The sequence below is a fragment of the Podarcis cretensis genome (genome assembly GCF_951804945.1).
Source record: "Podarcis cretensis genome assembly, chromosome: 15".
In the NCBI taxonomy this organism is placed as follows: Eukaryota; Metazoa; Chordata; class Lepidosauria; order Squamata; family Lacertidae; genus Podarcis; species Podarcis cretensis.
Genome location: NC_137185.1, coordinates 4,320,959 through 4,341,634, shown reverse-complemented (window position 1 = coordinate 4,341,634; position 20,676 = coordinate 4,320,959). Strand labels below are relative to the sequence as shown.

The 20,676-nt window shown below is 43.2% G+C and overlaps 1 protein-coding gene and 1 long non-coding RNA gene across 4 annotated transcripts in view; one reads left to right on the top strand and one right to left on the bottom strand.

Annotated features, from left to right (window-relative positions):
* The first annotated feature begins 4,500 nt into the window (after positions 1-4,500).
* The window catches only part of TRIM37 (tripartite motif containing 37), a 44,015-nt gene continuing 27,839 nt past the window's right edge, over positions 4,501-20,676 (top strand). For 2 of the 3 annotated variants that reach the window (XR_013833497.1, XR_013833498.1), the window contains exons 1-10: positions 4,501-4,739; positions 4,842-4,935; positions 6,794-6,895; positions 8,494-8,534; positions 9,938-10,054; positions 11,325-11,412; positions 16,963-17,085; positions 17,823-17,946; positions 18,867-18,934; positions 20,161-20,285. Coding sequence is in view for 1 of the 3 variants with exons in the window: in XM_079955502.1 (XP_079811628.1) it covers positions 4,915-4,935; positions 6,794-6,895; positions 8,494-8,534; positions 9,938-10,054; positions 11,325-11,412; positions 16,963-17,085; positions 17,823-17,946; positions 18,867-18,934; positions 20,161-20,285 (809 nt within the window). In the remaining 2 variants the exon portion in view is untranslated. The remainder of the gene's footprint in view (positions 4,740-4,841; positions 4,936-6,793; positions 6,896-8,493; positions 8,535-9,937; positions 10,055-11,324; positions 11,413-16,962; positions 17,086-17,822; positions 17,947-18,866; positions 18,935-20,160; positions 20,286-20,676) is intronic. The other variant, XM_079955502.1, reaches the window with a different exon arrangement.
* Positions 11,841-15,273, bottom strand: LOC307204369. The gene is made up of 2 exons (XR_013833646.1): positions 15,141-15,273; positions 11,841-11,908 (listed from the first exon to the last, which is right to left on the bottom strand). It is a non-coding gene; the product is annotated as an uncharacterized lncRNA (long non-coding RNA).

Genomic DNA, 20,676 nt, shown 5'->3' with positions numbered 1-20,676 from the left:
AACCTTTTTCGGGAGATGCTGGATGTAAGAGATGGGGAGCTGTCAGTGGGTTTATCTTCAAGAGTCCTGCTTGTGGGCAGCCACTGTGAACAGGATGCTTGACTAGATAGGCCTTTAGTTTGATCCAGCCGCTAGGCTCTTGTACCTTGGCATCAGTTCCAAGAGGTCAAGGATGGCATGCATGGAGGCCTTTGTGTAACAAGCAACGGGTGGTGCTATGGGTTAAACCACAGAGCCTAGGACTTGCCGATCAGAAGGTCAACGGTTCGAATCCCCGCAACGGGGAGAGCTCCTGTTGCTCGGTCTCTGCTCCTGCCAACCTAGCAGTTTGATAGCACGTCAAAGTGCAAGTAGATAAATAGATACCGCTCCAGCGGGAAGGTAAACTGCGTTTCCATGCACTGCTCTGGTTCGCCAGAAGCGGCTTAGTCATGCTGGCCACATGACCTGGAAGCTGTACGCCGGCTCCCTCGGCCAATAAAGCGAGATGAGCGCCGCAACCCCAGAGTCGGTCATGACTGGACCAATTGGTCAGAGGTCCCTTTACCTATGATAATAATAATAATAATGTTATTGCACTACCCCTGAGATATATTTGGCTGAAGCATGCCCAAGCGCACTGCAAGTTTCACTGACCAGGAGAAGTCAATTACTGGCTCTTTGCCTTATCTGTTCCTCAGCTGCTCACGCCTTCCCAATTCAAAATCCTAAACCAACCTCACATCATCCCTGACCACTGGCCATGCTGACTGGGGACGATGGGAGTTGGAGTTCAACATCTGGAGTCCACATCCCTGGTAGATCGTGACCTGTTTAAGAAGAAACCTCAATCCTATATGCTGGCTAACAGCTCTTTATACTTGTCCAGAGGAAGGCTGACAATAAACCTCCAGGTAAATATGGCTAGGAATGAACATAGAAAGCTGTTTTTATACTGAGGTGGACCATACAGCTCAGTACTATCTACTGTTTCCCAAACTTGGGTCTCCAGCTCCCATCATCTCTGACCACTGGTCCTGCTAGATAACAGCTGGAGACCCAAATTTGGGAAACCCTGGTCTACACTGACTGGTAACGGCTCCCAGGGTTTCAGGCAGGGGACATTCCCAGCCCTACCTGGATCTGCTACCAATTGAAGCTGCGACATTCTGCATGCAAAGCGGATATGCTGCTACTGACCTGGGCCCCTTCCCCATAAATTACGTGCAGTTTAGTCCTATTCATTCTGGCACAGAAGTGAAGTCCCACTTAATTTAAAAGTAATGTACAGCTGAGTAAGTATTAGGACTCCTAATGTGTTGGGGAAATAGGTTCTCTCTGAGGAAATAATAGGATAATAAGCAGAATCTGCTTGTTCAGCTGGCCTGTTTCCCCCTCGCTGTATAAGCAGTTTCTTTGTGGCATAAACTGCAAGCTGCAGTGTGCTAACCCCTTCATTGAGTGGTGCCCAGCGAAGCGGGTGGCAGTGGAGCTGCTAAACTACATGTACAGGGTTATGTAAACTGTGTCAGCATTCTTAGACAGGAAAACCGGAGCAACGTTGATCACAAATACAGTACTGACTTGGCGATCAGAGTTTTGCTGTAATGAATGCAGGGGGAAAACAGATTAAAATGTGTGGCTGTTAGGGTTATAGCAAGTGGCATTTTTGTTATATATAAAAAGTAGCATAAATACCAGAAACTAAGACTTGTGTGTATATTATTTTTAATTGTATTTACATCCCACCTTTCCTCCTAAGGAGCTCAAGGTGGAATACATGATTTTCCCCTGCCTCATTTAATCCTTACAACAACCCTTGGTGGTGACTGGCCCAGGGTCACACACTCTGAGCTTATAGCCAAGTGGAGATTTGACCCCTGGCCTCCTATGTCCTAGTCCAATAATATAACCCAGGGTTTCCCAGACTTGGGTCTCCAGCTGTTTTTGGACTACAATTCCCATCATCCCTGACCACCGGTCCTGCTAGCTAGGGATGATGGGAGCTGTAGTCCAAAAACAGCTGGAGACCCAAGTTTGGGAAGCACTGGTCTAACCACTACTACAAACAGGATATACATTCTAATAGGTTTACAGAACATAAGCTGCTCTATTAATTACTGTCACACTAGCTGGCCAAGGAGCTGAACTCTTAGCACCAGCTTTGCTTGGATCCAATGAAACCTTCCCCAACTTGGTGTCCTCCATGTTTTGGACTACAATTCCCATCATTCCTGACCTCTGGGGCTGATGGGAGTTCAAGTCCAAGATCTGGAGAGCCACAGGTGCCTCATTCCTGACTTAATTGTCATTTTTTTCAGTCCCCAGTGTTAAGACTGGCCTCAAGCTTTTGACCTTCAGGCATCTATAATAGTAGGTGGGCCTTTGTAGCTATTTAATTTTTATTTTTGGTTAGCCAGACACTTTGATGATATTTTTATATGCTTATAAACTACTTTAAGTTTTAATATTGTACACTGCCGATATTTTTATGATATGGTGGTCTATAAATATTTTTATAAATAAATAGCTTGCATGGGTGTAGCCTGGATTTATGTTGGGGGGGGCAGAACCTCAGTTATTGATTTACTTGGATTTAGGGGGGTGCAGCTGCCCTCCTCTGCCCCGCTTGGCCACACCCATGCAACCCTGATAAAAATAAAGAGTTCTGGCATACTCAAAATCTTGCTCACAAGCTTTCATTTTTTTTTTTAAATAAATTTTTTATTAATTTCCAAATTTTTAACATAAACAAAAGCAACATAAAAACAAATACAAAAAATCATTTTTTCTTAACCTTATTTCCATAACCCTCTTTTCCCGGACTTCCCCATACCTTTCCCTTTTTGCATCCTTAATTTTAAACCATTATTCAGCAACCCTTCTTAACCAATTTAAATGAAAATTGATTCTCTTTTTCAATTCCACCCTAAAATTAAACACAATTTTCCGCTGCAATTCTACGTCTTCTTTTCCCTCAGCATTTTAGCACTCCTCAATTTTATAATAGTTCTTAAGATACATCTTGAATTTCTTCCAATCTTCTTCCACAGTCTCTTTCTCTTGGTCGCGGATTCTGCCAGTCATTTCTGCCAATCCCATAAAGTCAATCACTTTCGCCTGCCATTCCTCCAGCGTGGGTAGCTCTTGTGTCTTCCAATACTTTGCTAGAAGAATCCTTGCTGCCGTAGTAGCATACAAAAAGAAATTCTTATCCTTCTTCGACACCAGCTGGCCAACCATACCCAAGAGAAATGCCTCTGGTTTCTTGTTAAAGGTGCACTTAAGCACTTTCTTAATTTCATTATAAATCATTTCCCAGAAGGCCTTAATCTTTGGGCAGGTCCACCAAAGGTGGAAAAAGGTACCTTCAGTCTCTTTACATTTCCAACATTTGTTATTGGGCAAATGATAAATCTTCGCAAGCTTGACTGGGGTCATGTACCACCTGTAAATCATTTTCATAATGTTTTCTCGTAAGGCATTACATGCCGTAAATTTAATACCTGTGGTCCATAACTGCTCCCAGTCAGCAAACATAATGTCATGACCTATGTCCTGTGCCCATTTAACCATAGCAGACTTCACTGTCTCATCTAATGTATTCCACTTCAACAGCAAGTTATACATTCTTGATAAATTCTTAGTATTGGGTTCTAACAGTTCTGTTTCTAATTTCGATTTCTCCACCTGGAAACCAATTTTCCTGTCTTGTTTGTAGGCCTCCATTATTTGAAAATAATGGAGCCAATCTCGTACCTTGGACTTTATTTTCTCATAACTTTGTAATTTGAATTCACCACCTTCTTGTTCTAAAATTTCGGCCAATTAGTTCTCATATTAAGTTTCTTTACCTCCTTGGCCTCCATCGGTGAGAGCCACCTGGGAGTTTTACTTTCCAATAAATCTTTGTATCGTATCCAAACATTATATAGTGCTTTCCTGACAATGTGATTTTTAAACCCCTTATACACTTTAACCTTGTCATACCAGATATATGCATGCCAACCAAAGTTATTATCAAATCCTTCCAACACAAGCTTTCATTTTGGTCGGTGAAAATGCAGAGGTTTTTGTAGTTATTTCCCCCCTCCCCAAAAAAAATTAAAAGTGGCAGTGTAAGCTTTAGCTATGCAAGCTACGCTAACCTACCTCTGCTGAGCTTATTTGGAAACACAGGAAGTCAGATCACTGCTCCATGATCTAGCTCAGTACTGTCTACACTGACTGGCAGCAGCTCTCCAGCGTTTCAGCCCAAATCCTCTCCCCAGTTCACCCTGGAGGGATTTATAAGGCTGCGCCTTATTTTTCCGCCATCCAAACAAACCCGCGCTCATCCCCCTCCACTGAATGCAGCAGCCTTCAGAGCCAAAGAGCCCGTACTGCGCATGTGCCGCGGGGCACTCCCTCCCTCTCGCCCAAGGGAGAGAGAAAAGCACCGGCGAGCCCAAGCAATTTCCCTTGGAGGGCGGGGAAGAGATAGACGCATGCGCGGTTGCAGGCTGCCTCGCTCCGCTCTGCTTCGGCCTTTCTGAGGGGAGCATGGCGGCGCATGCGCAGTGAGGCAGAAGGAGCCTCGTCGGCTCTCCCCCTTTAGCCGCAAGGCGGGAGGAGGAGGAGGCGCCGTTAACGACTCCCGTGTTATTTGCCTTGTTATTCCTGTTATTTATTCTCCCACCACCGCCACTTGCCCCCCGGCTTCGCCCCTCCTATCTCGCCTGAGAGGAAAATGGCTGGTCACCGGGCGGTTGCGGCGTGAGGTGCCAAAAAACCGGCGACCCCCTCCCTCCACATTGCAATGTGTTTCATTAACACATACATTCATACATATAATATAGTAAAATATTTTTCTTTTCCCTCAGGTGACGGCGCCGGAGGTCCCTCTCGCTTCCTTTCCCTCCCACCCCTCCCGAGGGGGAGACGCTGTTTTGAGTCATGGACGAGCAAAGTGTTGAGGTAAAAAAATAAAAGAAACAGGCGGGGGGATCCACCTGCTGAGGGGATGGAGGGGCCTTCAAACCCCTCGCCCTCTCGCATCTCCCTCAGAAAGTGGGTCGGGGGGCTTATTGGAGCCAGGACTCCTGGGTCCTCCTCTCCGCTCGGGTTGGGAGGGATGAATGCTAGGCTGGGCAGGACTCCTGGGTCCCTTCCTGGAGTGTGTGTGTGTGTGTGTGTGTTGTTTTGCAGCCAGGACTCCTGGGTTCTTCTTATCACATATTAGTGAAAGGGGCAGCAATACTAGGCAGGGGTGGGAGCAGGACTCCTGGGTCCCTTCCTTGGGTCTCCTATGCTTTCCTAAGGGGTGCGTGTGTTTATGTATATCTGTGAGTGTTATTTTGCAGCCAGGACTCCTGGGTTCTTCGCTATCATGGATTTGTAGAGGGAATAGTAGTAGAGGAAGCCGCCCGGAGTGGCTGCAGAAGCCCAGCCAGATGGGCGAGCTATAAATAATAAAATTATTATTATTATTATTAGTTTAGAGGGCAGGGCCTGGGACAGGAGGCCTGAGTCCCTTCCTTGGTTTCCATCCCCATATCTTCTTGCTCTGTGTATGTGTTAAATTGGAACCACGATTCCTGGGATTTACTTCCTGCTCTTGGTCACTGGAGGGGTGGTAATATTAGTTTTTTTTGGGGGGGGGTCAGGACTCCAGAGTCCCTTCTTTGGTCTCCTTTCCTATGCCTTCCTAAAGTGTATGTATGTATGTGTTTGTTTGTTTGTAGCTAGACCTCCTGGGTTCTTCATTATCAGGGGTTAGTGGAGCGGGTGGCGACAGTAGTTCAGAGGTTAATATGGGAGCTAGGACTCCTGGGTCCTTTCCTTGGTCTCCTCTTCTTCGCCTTGCCTTCCTAAAGTGTGTTGGTGGGGCTACTTTGGAATCAAGATTTCTGAGTCCCCGCCCCATTTCCTCACAGGCAAGTGAATTAATTTATTTCAGATAATTCTAAGCACCCTTCCAAAGGCTATGGCTTTCACAAGGTTGCAGTGCTAGGAGTTGGTGGTTGTTACGAAGTTGGTGTATAGGGGTGGCATAATATTAGCATGCTTGAGCCTTTCTTTTGCAACTTCCATCACATGTATGTTTTTTGAGGGTGTTGCTGCTCTTCTTTGGGGGGGGCGTCCCTTTTGGTTGGACCCCAAAGCAACTTCCTAACTGGGCATGACCACCATTCTTTTTTCTTCTCCTCTGAGTGGTTGGTGGAATGTCCTGGAAGTCCTTACATCAAAGTTGCCCCCCGACCAAGTTCTACTTGGCGATTCCTAGCCTTCTCTGTTGATATATCATATTGTTGGCTTATTTTTGTTGTTGGAACACCACTTCTTTGTTGCATTTGTTTGTTTTATAAGCCAATCTGAATTTCCCTGAAAAGCAGCATGCAAATACGTTTTATAAAATGAAGTTAATACTGTCTTGGGGTGCTGCATTGGCTGCCTTTTGACTAGGTGCTGTGCTCCTTGTGGATGTACTAGGCCTCTTTCTTGGGTTCATCTTTCATTTGAATGAGTAATAAACTAGCTGTTCATCTTTTGCCCTTTGATTATTGTATAGTGGCACAGAACTACAAAACCAAGATGGCCTAATTGCTCTGGAAGAGCTTTTTATGGTTGTTTTTTTAAAAAACTGTTTTGGCTTGGTCTTATTTAAAATGATTTTTTAGAAGATGTCAAAATTTTAGACTATGTGTGTATTAAGAGTTCCACAGTTCCTTGAGTCTGTAAGAACTGAGTGGGTGTACGTGGCTAACATACATGATTGATACACAGACATTTGTCTTGTCCATGACTGAAGTACTTTATATTTTTTTCTTTGCAGAGCATTGCTGAAGTGTTCCGATGTTTCATTTGTATGGAAAAGTTGCGTGATGCGCGCCTATGTCCACACTGCTCCAAGCTGTGTTGCTTCAGTTGCATTCGGGTAAGCTGTGAACTTTGGGTCAAACTATATATTATGTGGGAGATTTGTGATTGGCTTATTTAAAAAATACTTCAAAGCAGCATGGAGGGGCTGGGTTTGGTGGTGGCTCTGGGTGAGAGGAGTTGTTTTCTCTCTGTGCCATTTCCATGTTTTAAAAACCTGTCCTCCCCAACTGCTAGTAGTGGCAGTGGGGGAAAAGACTGGCAGCTATCTTTTTTTACCTACTATAACTAATAACTGATTCAGGGAGGGGGAAAGATTTTGAAACTCCATGCAGAGAAAATGTTAGGTCATCAGTCCACAGTGGTGATCTACCCATTTTGGACCATAGTGGTAATCTTGTTCAACACCCCCACCCCAGCAACTTCTTCTACATCTCCCATGTTGTTTGACCCTTTCCCCTTTCAGCTTTTGTATGTGAACATGTGAAATGCTGCTGCAATTGAAAGAAAAAAACTTTGCTAATTTATACATTTTTGCTGGAGATTTTTTCCTCCTTACCACAAACACTGCATTTTCTTATGCCACTGCTGTAGCAACTGAAGGGTAGGTAGAATTGCTCTAAACCACTTGATGAATCTGTAAAGTACGTGTATAACACATACTTTCAAAGACACCAGCAAGTTACTAGCTCTCAGTCTTATCAGATAAGTCAACTAAAATTGCTAGCATTACATTTTTACTACGTTACCAGACCACCAAAGAGGTGGTGAGGGGTAACTAACAGTTGTGAGGCATTTCTGGCCAGTTATTTGGAGGTAATTTTTGTTAGGCATGGAACATCTTTGCACCGCAGAAGGTAGTGGAGCATATTTTCAGGAATGATACACTCAGGTAATATGCAGCACTGGCCAGGCTACTGGACCTTAATTGTTGCCCTGTATGAACTCACAGTACACCCTTAGGTATACCATGGAGCTGTTACTCCATGGCGTGTTACTGTGTGTTGTGGGAAAAGGACATAACAATTGTTAATAGAGAAATCCCCAATGATCTTCAGGGGAACCCTAGAGTTTCCTAAACATAAACTTTGAAGATTTCCAGAAGGGTAGTCTTGTTAGTGTGTGTATTATGTCTTCTGGCATTCATAGTTTGATGACTATTATGTATGCTTTCTAAATGTCCCAGTGGCTTGGACCCTTACATAAGTTAACTTAAGAATATTGATGGAGGGAAAGTTTATAATCCCTTCCTTCCCCCTGCAACCTCCTGCACCGCGGAAAAGCCTCTCTGGAGAGTTTGGGGCTCTTCTGAACAAGTGCGACCCCTAGAGAGGCTTTTCAGAGGCCAGTGAAGGTTGTCAGCTGGGTGTTGGTGGTGGATAACTTTCCTTCCATAAACTTCCCCAAGTTAACCATTCCCAGATTCAGTAAGTTATCTCTCAGATTTCCTCAGCTTGTGTCTTTATGTGTGTTTGCCCTCCCTTGTATGCATAGAAGTCTATTCAGTTCCTGCACAGAGAGCATTGGATACAGCCCCTGAGTGATAACTTACTTCTGAGAAATAAGTCCAAATCTGGAGAGATCTGTGACATGTTATCTTCTTACACTTCTGAAATTCTCCAGTCTCTTATGATATGTCTATCATTGTTTTGACAGCGCTGGCTGACAGAACAAAGAGCTCAGTGCCCTCATTGTCGGTAAGCTTACCTCTAAAGCTCTATTTTGTTTTAGGTGGGGGCACTTATTTTTGCTTCACTGTTTACTTAAGGTGAAGATGAATGGCAGGTAGCCTGTAGGCCTGATTTGACCTATGAAGCAGTGTTATTTGACCCATTGTGGCGTTACCAAATCAGGGTATGGTAAAAACTTGTCCTACAATTGTGGAAAAGAAAAGCGTTTTCAAAAATTGTGTGAGAGATTCTACCACCTTGCTGTTGCATCTCTCTTTCGGTTCTGTGGCCAAGCACCTTTTTAGCATGCCTATGTAGAGCATCCTTCATTGTCTAGATGCACCTGGCCATTCTGGCGGGGACTGATGGCAGTTGTAGTCTACAACATCTGGAGGTAACCAAGTTGAGGATGGCTGGTGTAGAGCCTGACTGCTCAATTTTTTTGTTTTTAGGTTCCAGGATTTTCAAGGAGGATTAAATAATTTGCAAGGCTTCCCGAAGGAGCATTAAAACATTTTGCAGTTCCTCATGAATTTATTTCATATGAAATTGTGTGAGGTCAGAAGGCAAATTCCAGTTTCCTCCCTCAGTCAGGGCCTCACTAATGGTCCCTCCCCTTCAAACTCTCAGCTGTGTTCAGTCAACCCATTCAATGTCTCAAAGGCTGGGGGAAATGATGAAAATTAATTCGTATCTATTTTAGTGATTTACCTTTAACTGTGGGACGCAGGTGGCGCTGTGGGTTAAACCACAGAGCCTAGGACTTGCCGATCAGAAGGTCGGCGCTTCAAATCCCCGCCATGGGGTGAGCTCCTGTTGCTCAGACCCTGCTCCTGCCAACCTAGCAGTTCGAAAGCACGTCAAAGTGCAAGTAGATAAATAGGTACCGCTCTGGCAGGAAGGTAGACAGCGTTTCTGTGCGCTGCTCTGGTTCGCCAGAAGCGGCTTAGTCATGCTGGCCACATGACCCGGAAGCTGTACGCTGGCTCCCTCGGCCAATAAAGCGAGATGAGCGCCACAACCCCAGAGTCGGTCACGACTGGACCCAATGGTCAGGGGTTCCTTTCCCTTTTAACTTTAACTGCATACATTCCAGCCTCCTAATAATAATGTTTGCTTGAATATTCATGGAGGATAAGGCTATCAGTGGCTATTAGCTATGATGGCTGTGTTCTTCCTTCAGTATGGGAGGCAGTATACCTCTGAATGCAATTGGGGAGAGGGCTGTTGCACTCAGGCTGGCCTTGGGGGCTTCCCATAGGCATCTGTGTGGCCCCTCTAAGAACAGAATGATGTACTCGATGGGGTTTTGGTTTGATTCCGCAGCCAGTCTTTCCCTGTGTTCTTACTTTCCTAGAGAGTAGGAATTGGTTCCTAATTGCTAAACTAAATTCCTTGCATTCTTACTTGGGAAAACTAATTACATGCAGGGCCCCACTCCAGCTGCGAGAACTTGTCAACTGTCGTTGGGCTGAGGAGGTCACCCAGCAGCTTGACACGCTTCAGCTGTGCAATTTGAACAAGCATGAAGAAAATGAAAAGGACAAGTAAGTGGGATTAGACTGCGAGTTTCGATGTGCCTTGCCTAAAGACTGGTTTAATTCTGCTCAGAATTGGGAAATAAAGTATTCTGTCTATGTAAAATTTGTTGCCATCGTATCAAGGGCTGGATTGACAATTGTGTTAAGTAAGATGCCAGAGAGTTTAGATCTCTTCTTACAGTGCAACTACAGTGTTACCTCAGGTTAAGTACTTAATCTGTTCCGGAGGTCCGTTCTTAACCTGAAACTGTTCTTAACCTGAGACACCACTTTAGCTAATGGGGCCTCCCGCTGCCGCCGCGCCACCAAAGCATGATTTCTGTTCTCATCCTGAAGCAAAGTTCTTCAAAGCAAAGTTTCAGGGTTAGTGGAGTCTGTAACCTGAAGCATATGTTACCTGAAGCTTATGTAACCCGAGGTACCATTGTACTTAACAACAGTCTAAATTAAGGGTCCACAGCTTTGGTTGGCCTTGGCAGCCAAATTTGTGGTCATCAGAACCCTGCTTTCTCCCCTCATTTTTTAGGTTTAGTTTTTTTAAGCACCTTGCTCTTCTTTCCAAGTGTAACCAAGTCCAAGGTCTACACTGACTCTGATGTAAACAACCTTTTCATTTCATTGAGAAAATGTATCTTGGGGCTCTTGAATGGCATGAAGAACATAGGAAAACTCTCAAGGTGTTCAGGTTGCCTTTCTCAGGATGTATCTTTTTTCCAAAGAATTTTAGTAATTGCTTTGCTCCACTCTGTTAAAAAAATATTTTACTATAGGAATGGGGGAGTGCCGGTAGGACAAGCACAAAAGAAACAACTTCAAATTTAGAGGACAGTGGATGAGTGAAAAATATCAAGAAAGAGGCTATGGGGATAATGTTAAGATGTCTGTTTTGCCTCTATATGATGTGGGTGGGTGCGGGGAGCACAAGTAATTCCTGATAGACACTGGCCACACTGTGTATAATTTTAAGATGGTAATATTATTGGGATAAGTTATCAAAAGTAGTGTGCAGAAGAGATGAGAGATTACCAGCATTTGGTTGTGAACATGCCCAAATTCAGTGAAGAATTCATCACACATTAACCTTAAAGTAATTCCATTTCTAATTTAGTGAATCAGAAATGTGCCTAAACTAGTCTGATTCCAGAGTCTGATAATGGCAAGTGAAAATGAACTTCTCATTAGTGACACTAAATTTTGAAGAATGATTGAGAAACAGTCTTGCAAAAGACATGTTGGTGTGTGTTTTGCAAACGCTTTTCTTCCTCCCTCTCCATAGGTGTGAGAATCATCACGAAAAGCTCAGTGTGTTTTGTTGGACATGTAAGAAATGCATTTGCCACCAGTGTGCTCTTTGGGGTGGAATGGTAAGTGGCAGAATAGTTTTCTCTGTGTACAGCTGGAGCAAGGATTTTCCTACTCAGTGCTTGCTTTTTAATACAGGAGTGCAGCCAACAGCACAGAAAGGATGGTATAATTTTGCTTTATTTAAATTAATCTTGTATATATGATTACGATCCTGAATGGTTTTTCTTTTTTCTTTTTCATAGCTTGTTTCTATCATTACAGAAGAACATTGCTTGTGCCTTCTTAAAAAGAACAAAGCCATCCTTCACCAAATATAAAACTACTTCATTGAAACATTTAACTGATTCATTTTAGGATATAAGTAACTTTCAATTACTCAGATCCCTTATCTCTCAAGCAGTTAAGTTATGCAGGTTATTGATCCATCACAAAAATCCTGAATATTGAGAAATTCTAGCAGAGAACTTTGTTTGAGGGTTTAAAAAAGAAGTGTTTTGAAAAAGAAGTCTGCCTTAACTATGAAAATCTGATTAGGACAGCCAGCTGCTATATAAGCTGAAGTACCGTGGAGGCCCCCTTCATGGATCACTGCCTTGCCGTGGCGAAGGGGCTTGAATAACTCAGAGAAGCTATGAACTATGCCGAGCAGGGCACCCAAGATGAACAGGTCATAGTGGAGAGTTTTGACCAAACGTGATCCACCTGGAGGAGGAACCGGCAAGCCACTCCAGTATCCCTGCCAAGAAAACTCCATGGACAAAGACAACAGGCATATAAAAGTTATGACGCTGGAAGATGAGCCCCTCAGGTCGGAAGGCGTCCAACATGCTACTGGGGAAGAGCGGAGGACAAGTACAAGTAGATCCAGAGCTGATGAAGCGGCTGGGCCAAAGCCGAAAGGACGCTCAGTTGCGGATATGCATGGAAGCGAAAGGAAAGTCCAATGCTGTAAAGAAAAATATTGCCTAGGAACCTGGAATGTAAGAACCATGAACCTGGGTAAGTTGGATGTGGTCAAAAATGAGATGGCAAGAATAAATATTGACATCCTGGGCATCAGTGAACTAAAATGGACGGGAATGGGCGAATTCAGTTCGGATGACCATCATATCTACTACTGTGGGCAAGAAACCCGTAAAAGAAATGGAGTGGCCCTCATAGTCAACAAAAGAGTGGCGAAAGCTGTACTGGGATGCAATCCCAAAAATGATAGAATGATCTCGATACGAATCCAAGGCAGACCTTTTAACATCACAGTAATCCAAGTTTATGCACCAACTACTGCTGCTGAAGAAACTGAAATTGACAAATTCTATGAAGACTTACAAGACCTTATAGAAGTGACACCAAAGAAGGATGTTCTTCTCATTATAGGGGATTGGAATGCTAAAGTAGGGAATCAAGAGATAAAAGGAACAACTGGTAAGTTTGGCCTTGGAGATCAAAACGAAGCAGGGCAAAGGCTAATAGAGTTCTGTCAAGAGAACAAACTGGTCATCACAAACACGCTTTTCCAACAACACAAGAGACGACTCTACACGTGGACATCACCAGATGGGCAGCATCGTAATCAGATTGATTATATTCTCTGCAGCCAAAGATGGAGAAGCTCTATACAGTCAGCAAAAACAAGACCTGGAGCTGACTGTGGCTCAGATCATCAGCTTCTTATAGCAAAATTCAAGCTTAAACTGAAGAAAGTAGGAAAAACCACTGGGCCGGTAAGATACAATCTGAATCAAATCCCTTATGAATACACAGTGGAAGTGAGGAACAGGTTTAAGGATTTAGATTTGTTGGACAGAGTGCCTGAAGAACTATGGGTGGCGGCTCGCAACATTATACAAGAGGCAGCAACAAAAACCATCCCAATGAAAAGGAAATGCAAGAAAGCAAAGTGGCTATCCAACGAGGCCTTACAAATAGCAGGGGAGAGAAGGCAAGCAAAATGCGAGGGAGATAGTGAAAGATACAGGAAATTGAATGCAGATTTCCAAAAAATAGCAAGGAGAGACAAGAAGGCCTTCTTAAACGAGCAATGCAAAGAAATAGAGGAAAACAACAGAATGGGAAGAACCAGAGATCTGTTCAAGAAAATTGGAGATATGAAAGGAACATTTCGTACAAAGATTACCATAATAAAGGACAAAAGTGGTAAGGACCTAACAGAAGCAGAAGACATCAAGAAGAGGTGGCAAGAATACACAGAGGAATTATACCAGAAAGATATGGATGGCTCGTACACCCCAGGTAGTGTGGTTGCTGACCTTGAACCAGACATCCTGGAGAGTGAAGTCAAATGGGCCTTAGAAAGCACTGCAAATAACAAGGCCAGTGGAAGTGATGATATTCCAGCTGAACTATTTAAAATTTTAAAAGATGATGCTGTTAAGGTGCTACACTCAATATGCCAGCAAATTTGGAAAACTCAGCAGTGGCCAGAGGATTGGAGAAGATCAGTCTACATCCCAATCCCAAAGAAGGGCAGTGCCAAAGAATGCTCCAACTACCGCACAATTGCACTCATTTCACACGCTAGCAAGGTTATGATTAAAATTCCACAAGGAAGGCTTAAGCAGTATGTGGACCGAGAACTCCCAGAAGTGCAAGCTGAATTTCGAAGGGGCAGAGGAACCAGAGACCAAATTGCAAACATGCGCTGGATTATGGAGAAAGCTAGAGTGTTCCAGAAAAACATCTACTTCTGCTTCATTGACTATGCAAAAGCCTTTGACTGTGTCGACCACAGCAAACTATGGCAAGTTCTTAAAGAAATGGGAGTGCCTGATCACCTCATCTGTCTCCTGAGAAATCTCTATGTGGGACAAGAAGCTACAGTTAGAACTGGATATGGAACAACTGATTGGTTCAAAATTGGGAAAGGAGTACGGCAAGGCTGCATATTGTCTCCCTGCTTATTTAACTTATATGCAGAATTCATCATGCGAAAGGCAGGGCTGGATGAATCCCAAGCCGGAATTAAGATTGCCGGAAGAAATATCAACAACCTCAGATATGCAGATGACACAACCTTGATGGCAGAAAGTGAGGAAGAATTAAATAACCTTTTAATGAGGGTGAAAGAGGAGAGCGCAAAATATGGTCTGAAGCTCAACATCAAAAAAACGAAGATCATGGCCACTGGTCCCATCACCTCCTGGCAAATAGAAGGGGAAGAAATGGAGGCAGTGAGAGATTTTACTTTCTTGGGCTCCATGATCACTGCAGATGGTGACAGTAGTCACGAAATTAAAAGACGCCTGCTCCTTGGGAGAAAGGCGATGGCAAACCTAGACAGCGTCTTAAAAAGCAGAGACATCACCTTGCCAACAAAGGTCCGTATAGTTAAAGCCATGGTTTTCCCAGTAGTGATGTATGGAAGTGAGAGCTGGACCATCAAGAAGGCTGATCGCCGAAGAATTGATGCTTTTGAATTATGGTGCTGGAGGAGACTCTTGAGAGTCCCATGGACCGCAAGAAGATCAAACGTATCCATTCTTAAGGAAATCAGCCCTGAGTGCTCACTGGAAGGACAGATCGTGAAGCTGAGGCTTCAATACTTTGGCCACCTCATGAGAAGAGAAGACTCCCTGGAAAAGACCCTGATGTTGGGAAAGATGGAGGGCACAAGGAGAAGGGGACGACAGAGGACAAGATGGTTGGACAGTGTTCTCGAAGCTACAAACATGAGTCTGACCAAACTGCGGGAGCCAGTGGAAGACAGGAGTGCCTGGCGTGCTCTGGTCCATGGGGTCACGAAGAGTCGGACACGACTAAACGACTAAACAACAACAACCGTGGAGGCATAACTCTTTGTATCACAGATTTTTGACATTCCAAGATGAAGAACATCCTTACTCAAAACACATTGGGAAATCATTTTTATACTTCTGTTGTATTCAATAGCACCTTTTCCTATACTGTCTGTGCCCACTCATAAGTTCCTCTATGGAGGTCCTCTGGAGTAGCCCCTCTGGCTGAGATTCAGAGGGTACTGATGGGAGGAAGGGCCTGTTCAGCAGAGGCTCCCTCTTGGAGTGGTCTGCCTAGGGTAGCTTGCTTGGTGCTGATTTTACCATTTTTTGGGTGGCAGGTAAAGATGTTCCTCTTATCCTGAAACTTTTAAATACAGTGGTGCCCCGCAAGACGAATGCCTCGCAAGATGGAAAACCCGCTAGACGAAAGGGGTTTCCGTTTTGGAGGTGCTTCGCAAAACGAATTTCCTATGGGCTTGCTTTGCAAGACGAAAATGTCTTGCGAGTTCCTGCGGGTTTTTTCCCCTCCCCCCCTTTTTCTAAGCCGCTAAACCGCTTATCAGCTAAGCCGCTTATCAGCTGATCCGCTAAGCCGCTTAACAGCTAAGCTGCTAAGCCGCTTAACAGCTGAGCCGCTAAGCCGCTAATAGCGCTAAGCCGCTAATGTGCTTGCTTCGCAAGACAAAAAAACCGCAAGACGAAGAGACTCACGGAACGGATTCTTTTCGTCTTGCGAGGCACCACTGTATGTTTTTTTCATTTTCAGCTGTTAACATCATTTATTGACTGTCAGTGTTAGGTAATGCTGTGATGGAGGGGGTTGTGCTGTTGTTTTTGCAGATTGATGTATTTATGCTGTTGGGTGGGGGGAATTTGGATAGTGCTGGTTTTTAGCTAGGGTTTTATTGATTATATTTGCTATATTGGACGTGTATAACATTTAAATAAGTCTCCTAGAGGCTTTTTTTTGTTTGTTTAAGGCAACTCATAAATAGATTTGCTGTTTTTGTTTACCTTTCTGGTTCATTCCAGCATCAGTGTCATGATGCCTCTCTCTACATGCAGATCTCACACTTTTAAGGTTCCGACAGTGTTGTTTGCTTTAGAATTTCATGTTTATTCATTTGTCTCATGGTAGGTGTTGGCACTTGAAAATGGTCCTTGTTTAAAATACATGTTATAGCTTTAGAAAAATGAAGGGCCCTTAAGACAGAGCAGTGCAGTGTTAGTCTTCTAAGTGGGCTGCACCATAAAGGAATGCTTCCGTCTGTTTTGCTGAAGTTCCCTGTAGGCATATAGACTTAATGTGAGGATTATATTAATGTGATAGTTTTTTCTCAAGTTTGGTAGAACTACCAAATAGTAGCCTAACTACCTCCCACTGCTCAATGAAACCTCTGATTTGAACTGCTTTGTTGGAACAATATTCTTTAAATGTCTAGGTCTTTAAAAAAACAAATAAATCTACCTTTAATGGAGGAAGCTTGGCTTTGTCAAAGTAAGTCCTTTAAGTCCCCTAAACCTTGAATTAGTCTTCCCATAAGAGGTGCGTCTGGGAGCTAATTTAGCCTTTTCCTGAAATGGTATATACATGTTCAGAGTGTCAAGCCAGTTTCAAATTAATTGGCTGAAGAGATGCACAGTGAATACAGAACCTCATTTCAGGCACTCACTTTGGACTCAGAATAGATTCCTTCAGGAAGTGTGTGACTGGAGCAGAAGCCAGATCCAAGGCTTGTTAACACATTAAAGGCAAGATAATACTCTATGGGACAGTCTCTTAAGAAGGAGGTGGGGAAGTAACCTGTCCTGTCCTGGTGCAATGAAGCTGAAGCCTCTGTGTCTTTTTAACAGCATGGAGGACATACGTTCAAACCGTTAGCTGAAATTTATGAACAACATGTCACGAAAGTAAATGAAGAGGTGGCAAAGCTTCGCCGAAGACTGATGGAGTTGATCAGTTTGGTGCAAGAAGTGGTAAGGGCAATCTTCATACCCATTTTGGATCAACACATCATTACAATGATGTTCTTAGGATTTTATTTATTTATCAAATTTATATTGTGCACCTTCTGCAAAGGAAATATACACTGGAAAAAATATCATGCCTGTAATGGGCAATTTTGCTTCATTCATCCTTTGTGCTGGGTTGCAATCTGTTGACTTAGAAACTTGACACATTGGGTAATGTATTCTGTTTCATACTCTGCTCTTTAATTCATTCATGAAAGCATTCTGGCACTTGCTGCTCATTAGCTGAAAAGCCTCCCAGAATGACTTACTATTGATAAATAAGAAAAGACAGTCCTTGCCCTCAAATCTTGCCATCTAAAAGACACAACACAACAAGGAAAGAAGAGTTGGGGCGGGTGGGGAGCAAGCTCAGGCACCAGTTCTCTTGAAGTCACCAGAGGGCGCTCTTTAGAACACAAACAAAACAAAATGCACTTGCACTATAAAAAAAGAAGTATTCATGCTACTTACTTTTGGGGATTGTTACGATGGATGTGTCTAGACAATAGCATTGTATAACAGATCATGTTTTCATTAAAGCTAGCTTATGCTGTGTTCAACTGATCATGATGGTGCTGATTGAATCAACATCTTAAAAGTAAATCAGTCAAAAAAACTTTTACAGCTGCAAGGTGACTTACTTTTAACTGGTTTGTGAATTTTCCAGCTGGTGGTAAACTAATGTCTTGTGTGTCTTCCAGGAAAGGAATGTAGAAGCAGTACGCAGTGCGAAAGATGAGCGTGTTCGGGAAATCAGGAATGCAGTAGAGATGATGATTGCTAGGCTAGACACTCAGCTGAAGAACAAGCTTATAACACTAATGGGTAGGCTTGCCTTTTGTTTTGTTAGATTTTGGGGCAGGCATCTTGATTTTGGCAAAACTGTTGCCCACTTGAGATAAGAGTGATCCATAGAACTATAGCTTGCTCTGTTCCAAAAGGTTGGTAACAATTAGATAGAGAAAGCAAATATATAGATGCCAAAAATAAGTTATATTAGACTAATTAAAAGGTACAGTGATATGGCTGGTGGGTGCTCTTTTTCAGGCATGTCAGGTTTGACATAGTTGGTATTTTGCCACCAAGTGAAGACATACCTGTTTACTCAGACTTTTTAGGTCTTGTAAGGAGTGACTTTCACCTTCATTGCTGTCCTTAGCTTTGCTGGTTGTTTTAGGAATTTGTTTTACTGATGGCTGTTAAAACTTATTTTATATTTTACTCTGACCTGATGTTAGCTGATGAAGAGCCAGCTATACATATTTGTAATATACAATAAAAATAAATTGTAATATACAAGGAGGTGTAGCCCACAAGCTACGCTGTAAGTCCATGATTTAACTTTGCATTAAACCTCAAATTCATGCTCTTAACTAAAAAGGGGAAATGTTAACAAAAATACAGTGAAATGGAATCATATTACTGCATATGAAGCATCTTAATTGTATTATTTGTTACCTATGATTTGTTACCTCGTCTGTTACCTGTTTTATAGTGTTACTGATTAAGGTTAATTCATTTTAGTTTTACTGTATTGAGCCTTCTGTACACCCCTTGGAGACACCTGTAATTAAGCATTAGAGTGGTTAAATAAATAAATGCATGTATGGCCCTCCAAACTGGCCCTCCAAATTTTGTATTATCCCTTAAATGCTGTTTGGATTAGCATCAAAGCACCAGGACAGTTTACTTAAAAGCCTATCATTACTTGACTATGGCTTTCTTGTCTGGCTTAAATTAAATAGGTCAGAAGACATCCCTCACCCAAGAAACTGAACTCCTGGAATCCCTGTTACAAGAAGTAGAGCATCAGGTGATGGAAGCAGCTGGTTTGAATCCCTTTGAGGAAGTTTGATTTATTTTTATCCGTCAATTCTCATTAGCAAATAGTATGGGTTTCTTATTTGGAATTGAATTTATATGTGTCATATGTAAATTCTGCAAACAGTACCCCAGTTTTGGATAAATATATATTCTGTATTATTAGTGGGGTATATGAGTTGTTAGGGGAGGGGTAGCATCTGCAATGGGGGACACATTGTGGTCCTTCTGGGGTAGCATGTCCACCTTTGGTCCCCACTGCACTCGTTCTCACCTGTGGATCCTAGAAGCTATCAGCATCTGTCAGCACCGCCCCCCCGCCCCCCCGCTTTGACTGGCTGGCTAAACCAGCTGAGGGTAACTGATAGTTCTCAAACCCTCAGTGAGTTAGGGATTTCCTCTACATGCGAAGACAAGCTCCGGTGAATTGAATGGACGAGACCAAAATTGGGTCCAAAGATCAAGAAGGCAGTTTCTGCACGTGCTGTAGAGGGAAGTAAGGGGCAGTTGGGGCTTGTCAACCTGGGAAGGTAGCCCATCTAGGAGAAGGAAAACTCTGATCCTAAGCCTCCGTTGCCTTGTGGTATACCTTCAAGAAAAGAAAAGGCTCAGGAGTAAACCCTGCACAAATCCGGAGTGGAATCTGATGGTTGAAACCCTTTCAGCAACTCCTTCAGCCAAGCTGGTGCGAAATGTATTGCTCTGCTTTCCTTTTGACCACATCAGTGGGTAGCCCAGGAGCTCCATGAACACTGCCCAGGCTTGCACCCTGGGGAGGTCACTTTGGTGCTGCTAACACAGCAGTTTGCCTTCATCCCTGGAGGCACACTCCATTGTCTCTTGAGACAGACAGATGCCAACAATGATTAGCATTTAGAGAACTGCTCTTAGGAACACATTTTGTGTGTGTGTTTGTAATAACAGATGGCTACATGCATCCATTCTGTTTTAAAGCTTGGATGCAGCAGAAGTATTAGTCTTCCTCATTTGGCAAATTTGAATTATTTTACTTGATTTGGTTGGCTTTCTTAAAAGTTTGAAGTTTATTGTTTAGACATTGCTATGCTAGATATCCTTAGTCCTCTGTCTGGGCATTGCTGCTGCAGCTTAAGCTTAGCACAGACACTTTTAATATATTAAACCAATTAAAAATGCTACCTCACTTGGTGGATTTATTGACATAGGCATGCATTTGTTCTCCATTTCCTCTTTTTGCAGCTACGGTCATGCAGTAAAAGTGAACTGATATCAAAAAGCTCAGAGATATTGATGATGTTTCAGCAGGTGCATCGGAAACCCATGGCCTCTTTTGTCACTACACCTGTCCCTCCAGACTTCACAAGGTACTCCAGACTCTACTAGTTTTAAGTTTGCAGATTTGATGTTGTAAAAGGCATTTGATCCTTATTCATGCAAGCTTCCCAAGGTGTACATATTATTACCCCTGACAATTGCAGGGAAAGGGATTGTCGTAGGGTTCTGATCTGCATACATAGATTCTATGCAGACATTAAGTCCTAGGTGAAGATTGTCCAGTGGGTAAGAGGGATCTGGCTCCCCACAACTCTTTGGGGATTTCTTTCTTGCATTTGTATCTCACTTTTTTTCTCCAAGGAGGTCAAGGTGGTATGTACACGGTTTTCCTCCTCCTCATTTAATCCCCAAAACAACTCTGTGAGGTAGTTTAGGCTAAGAGCCACCCCAGGGTCACCCAGTGAGCTTTATGGCTGAGTG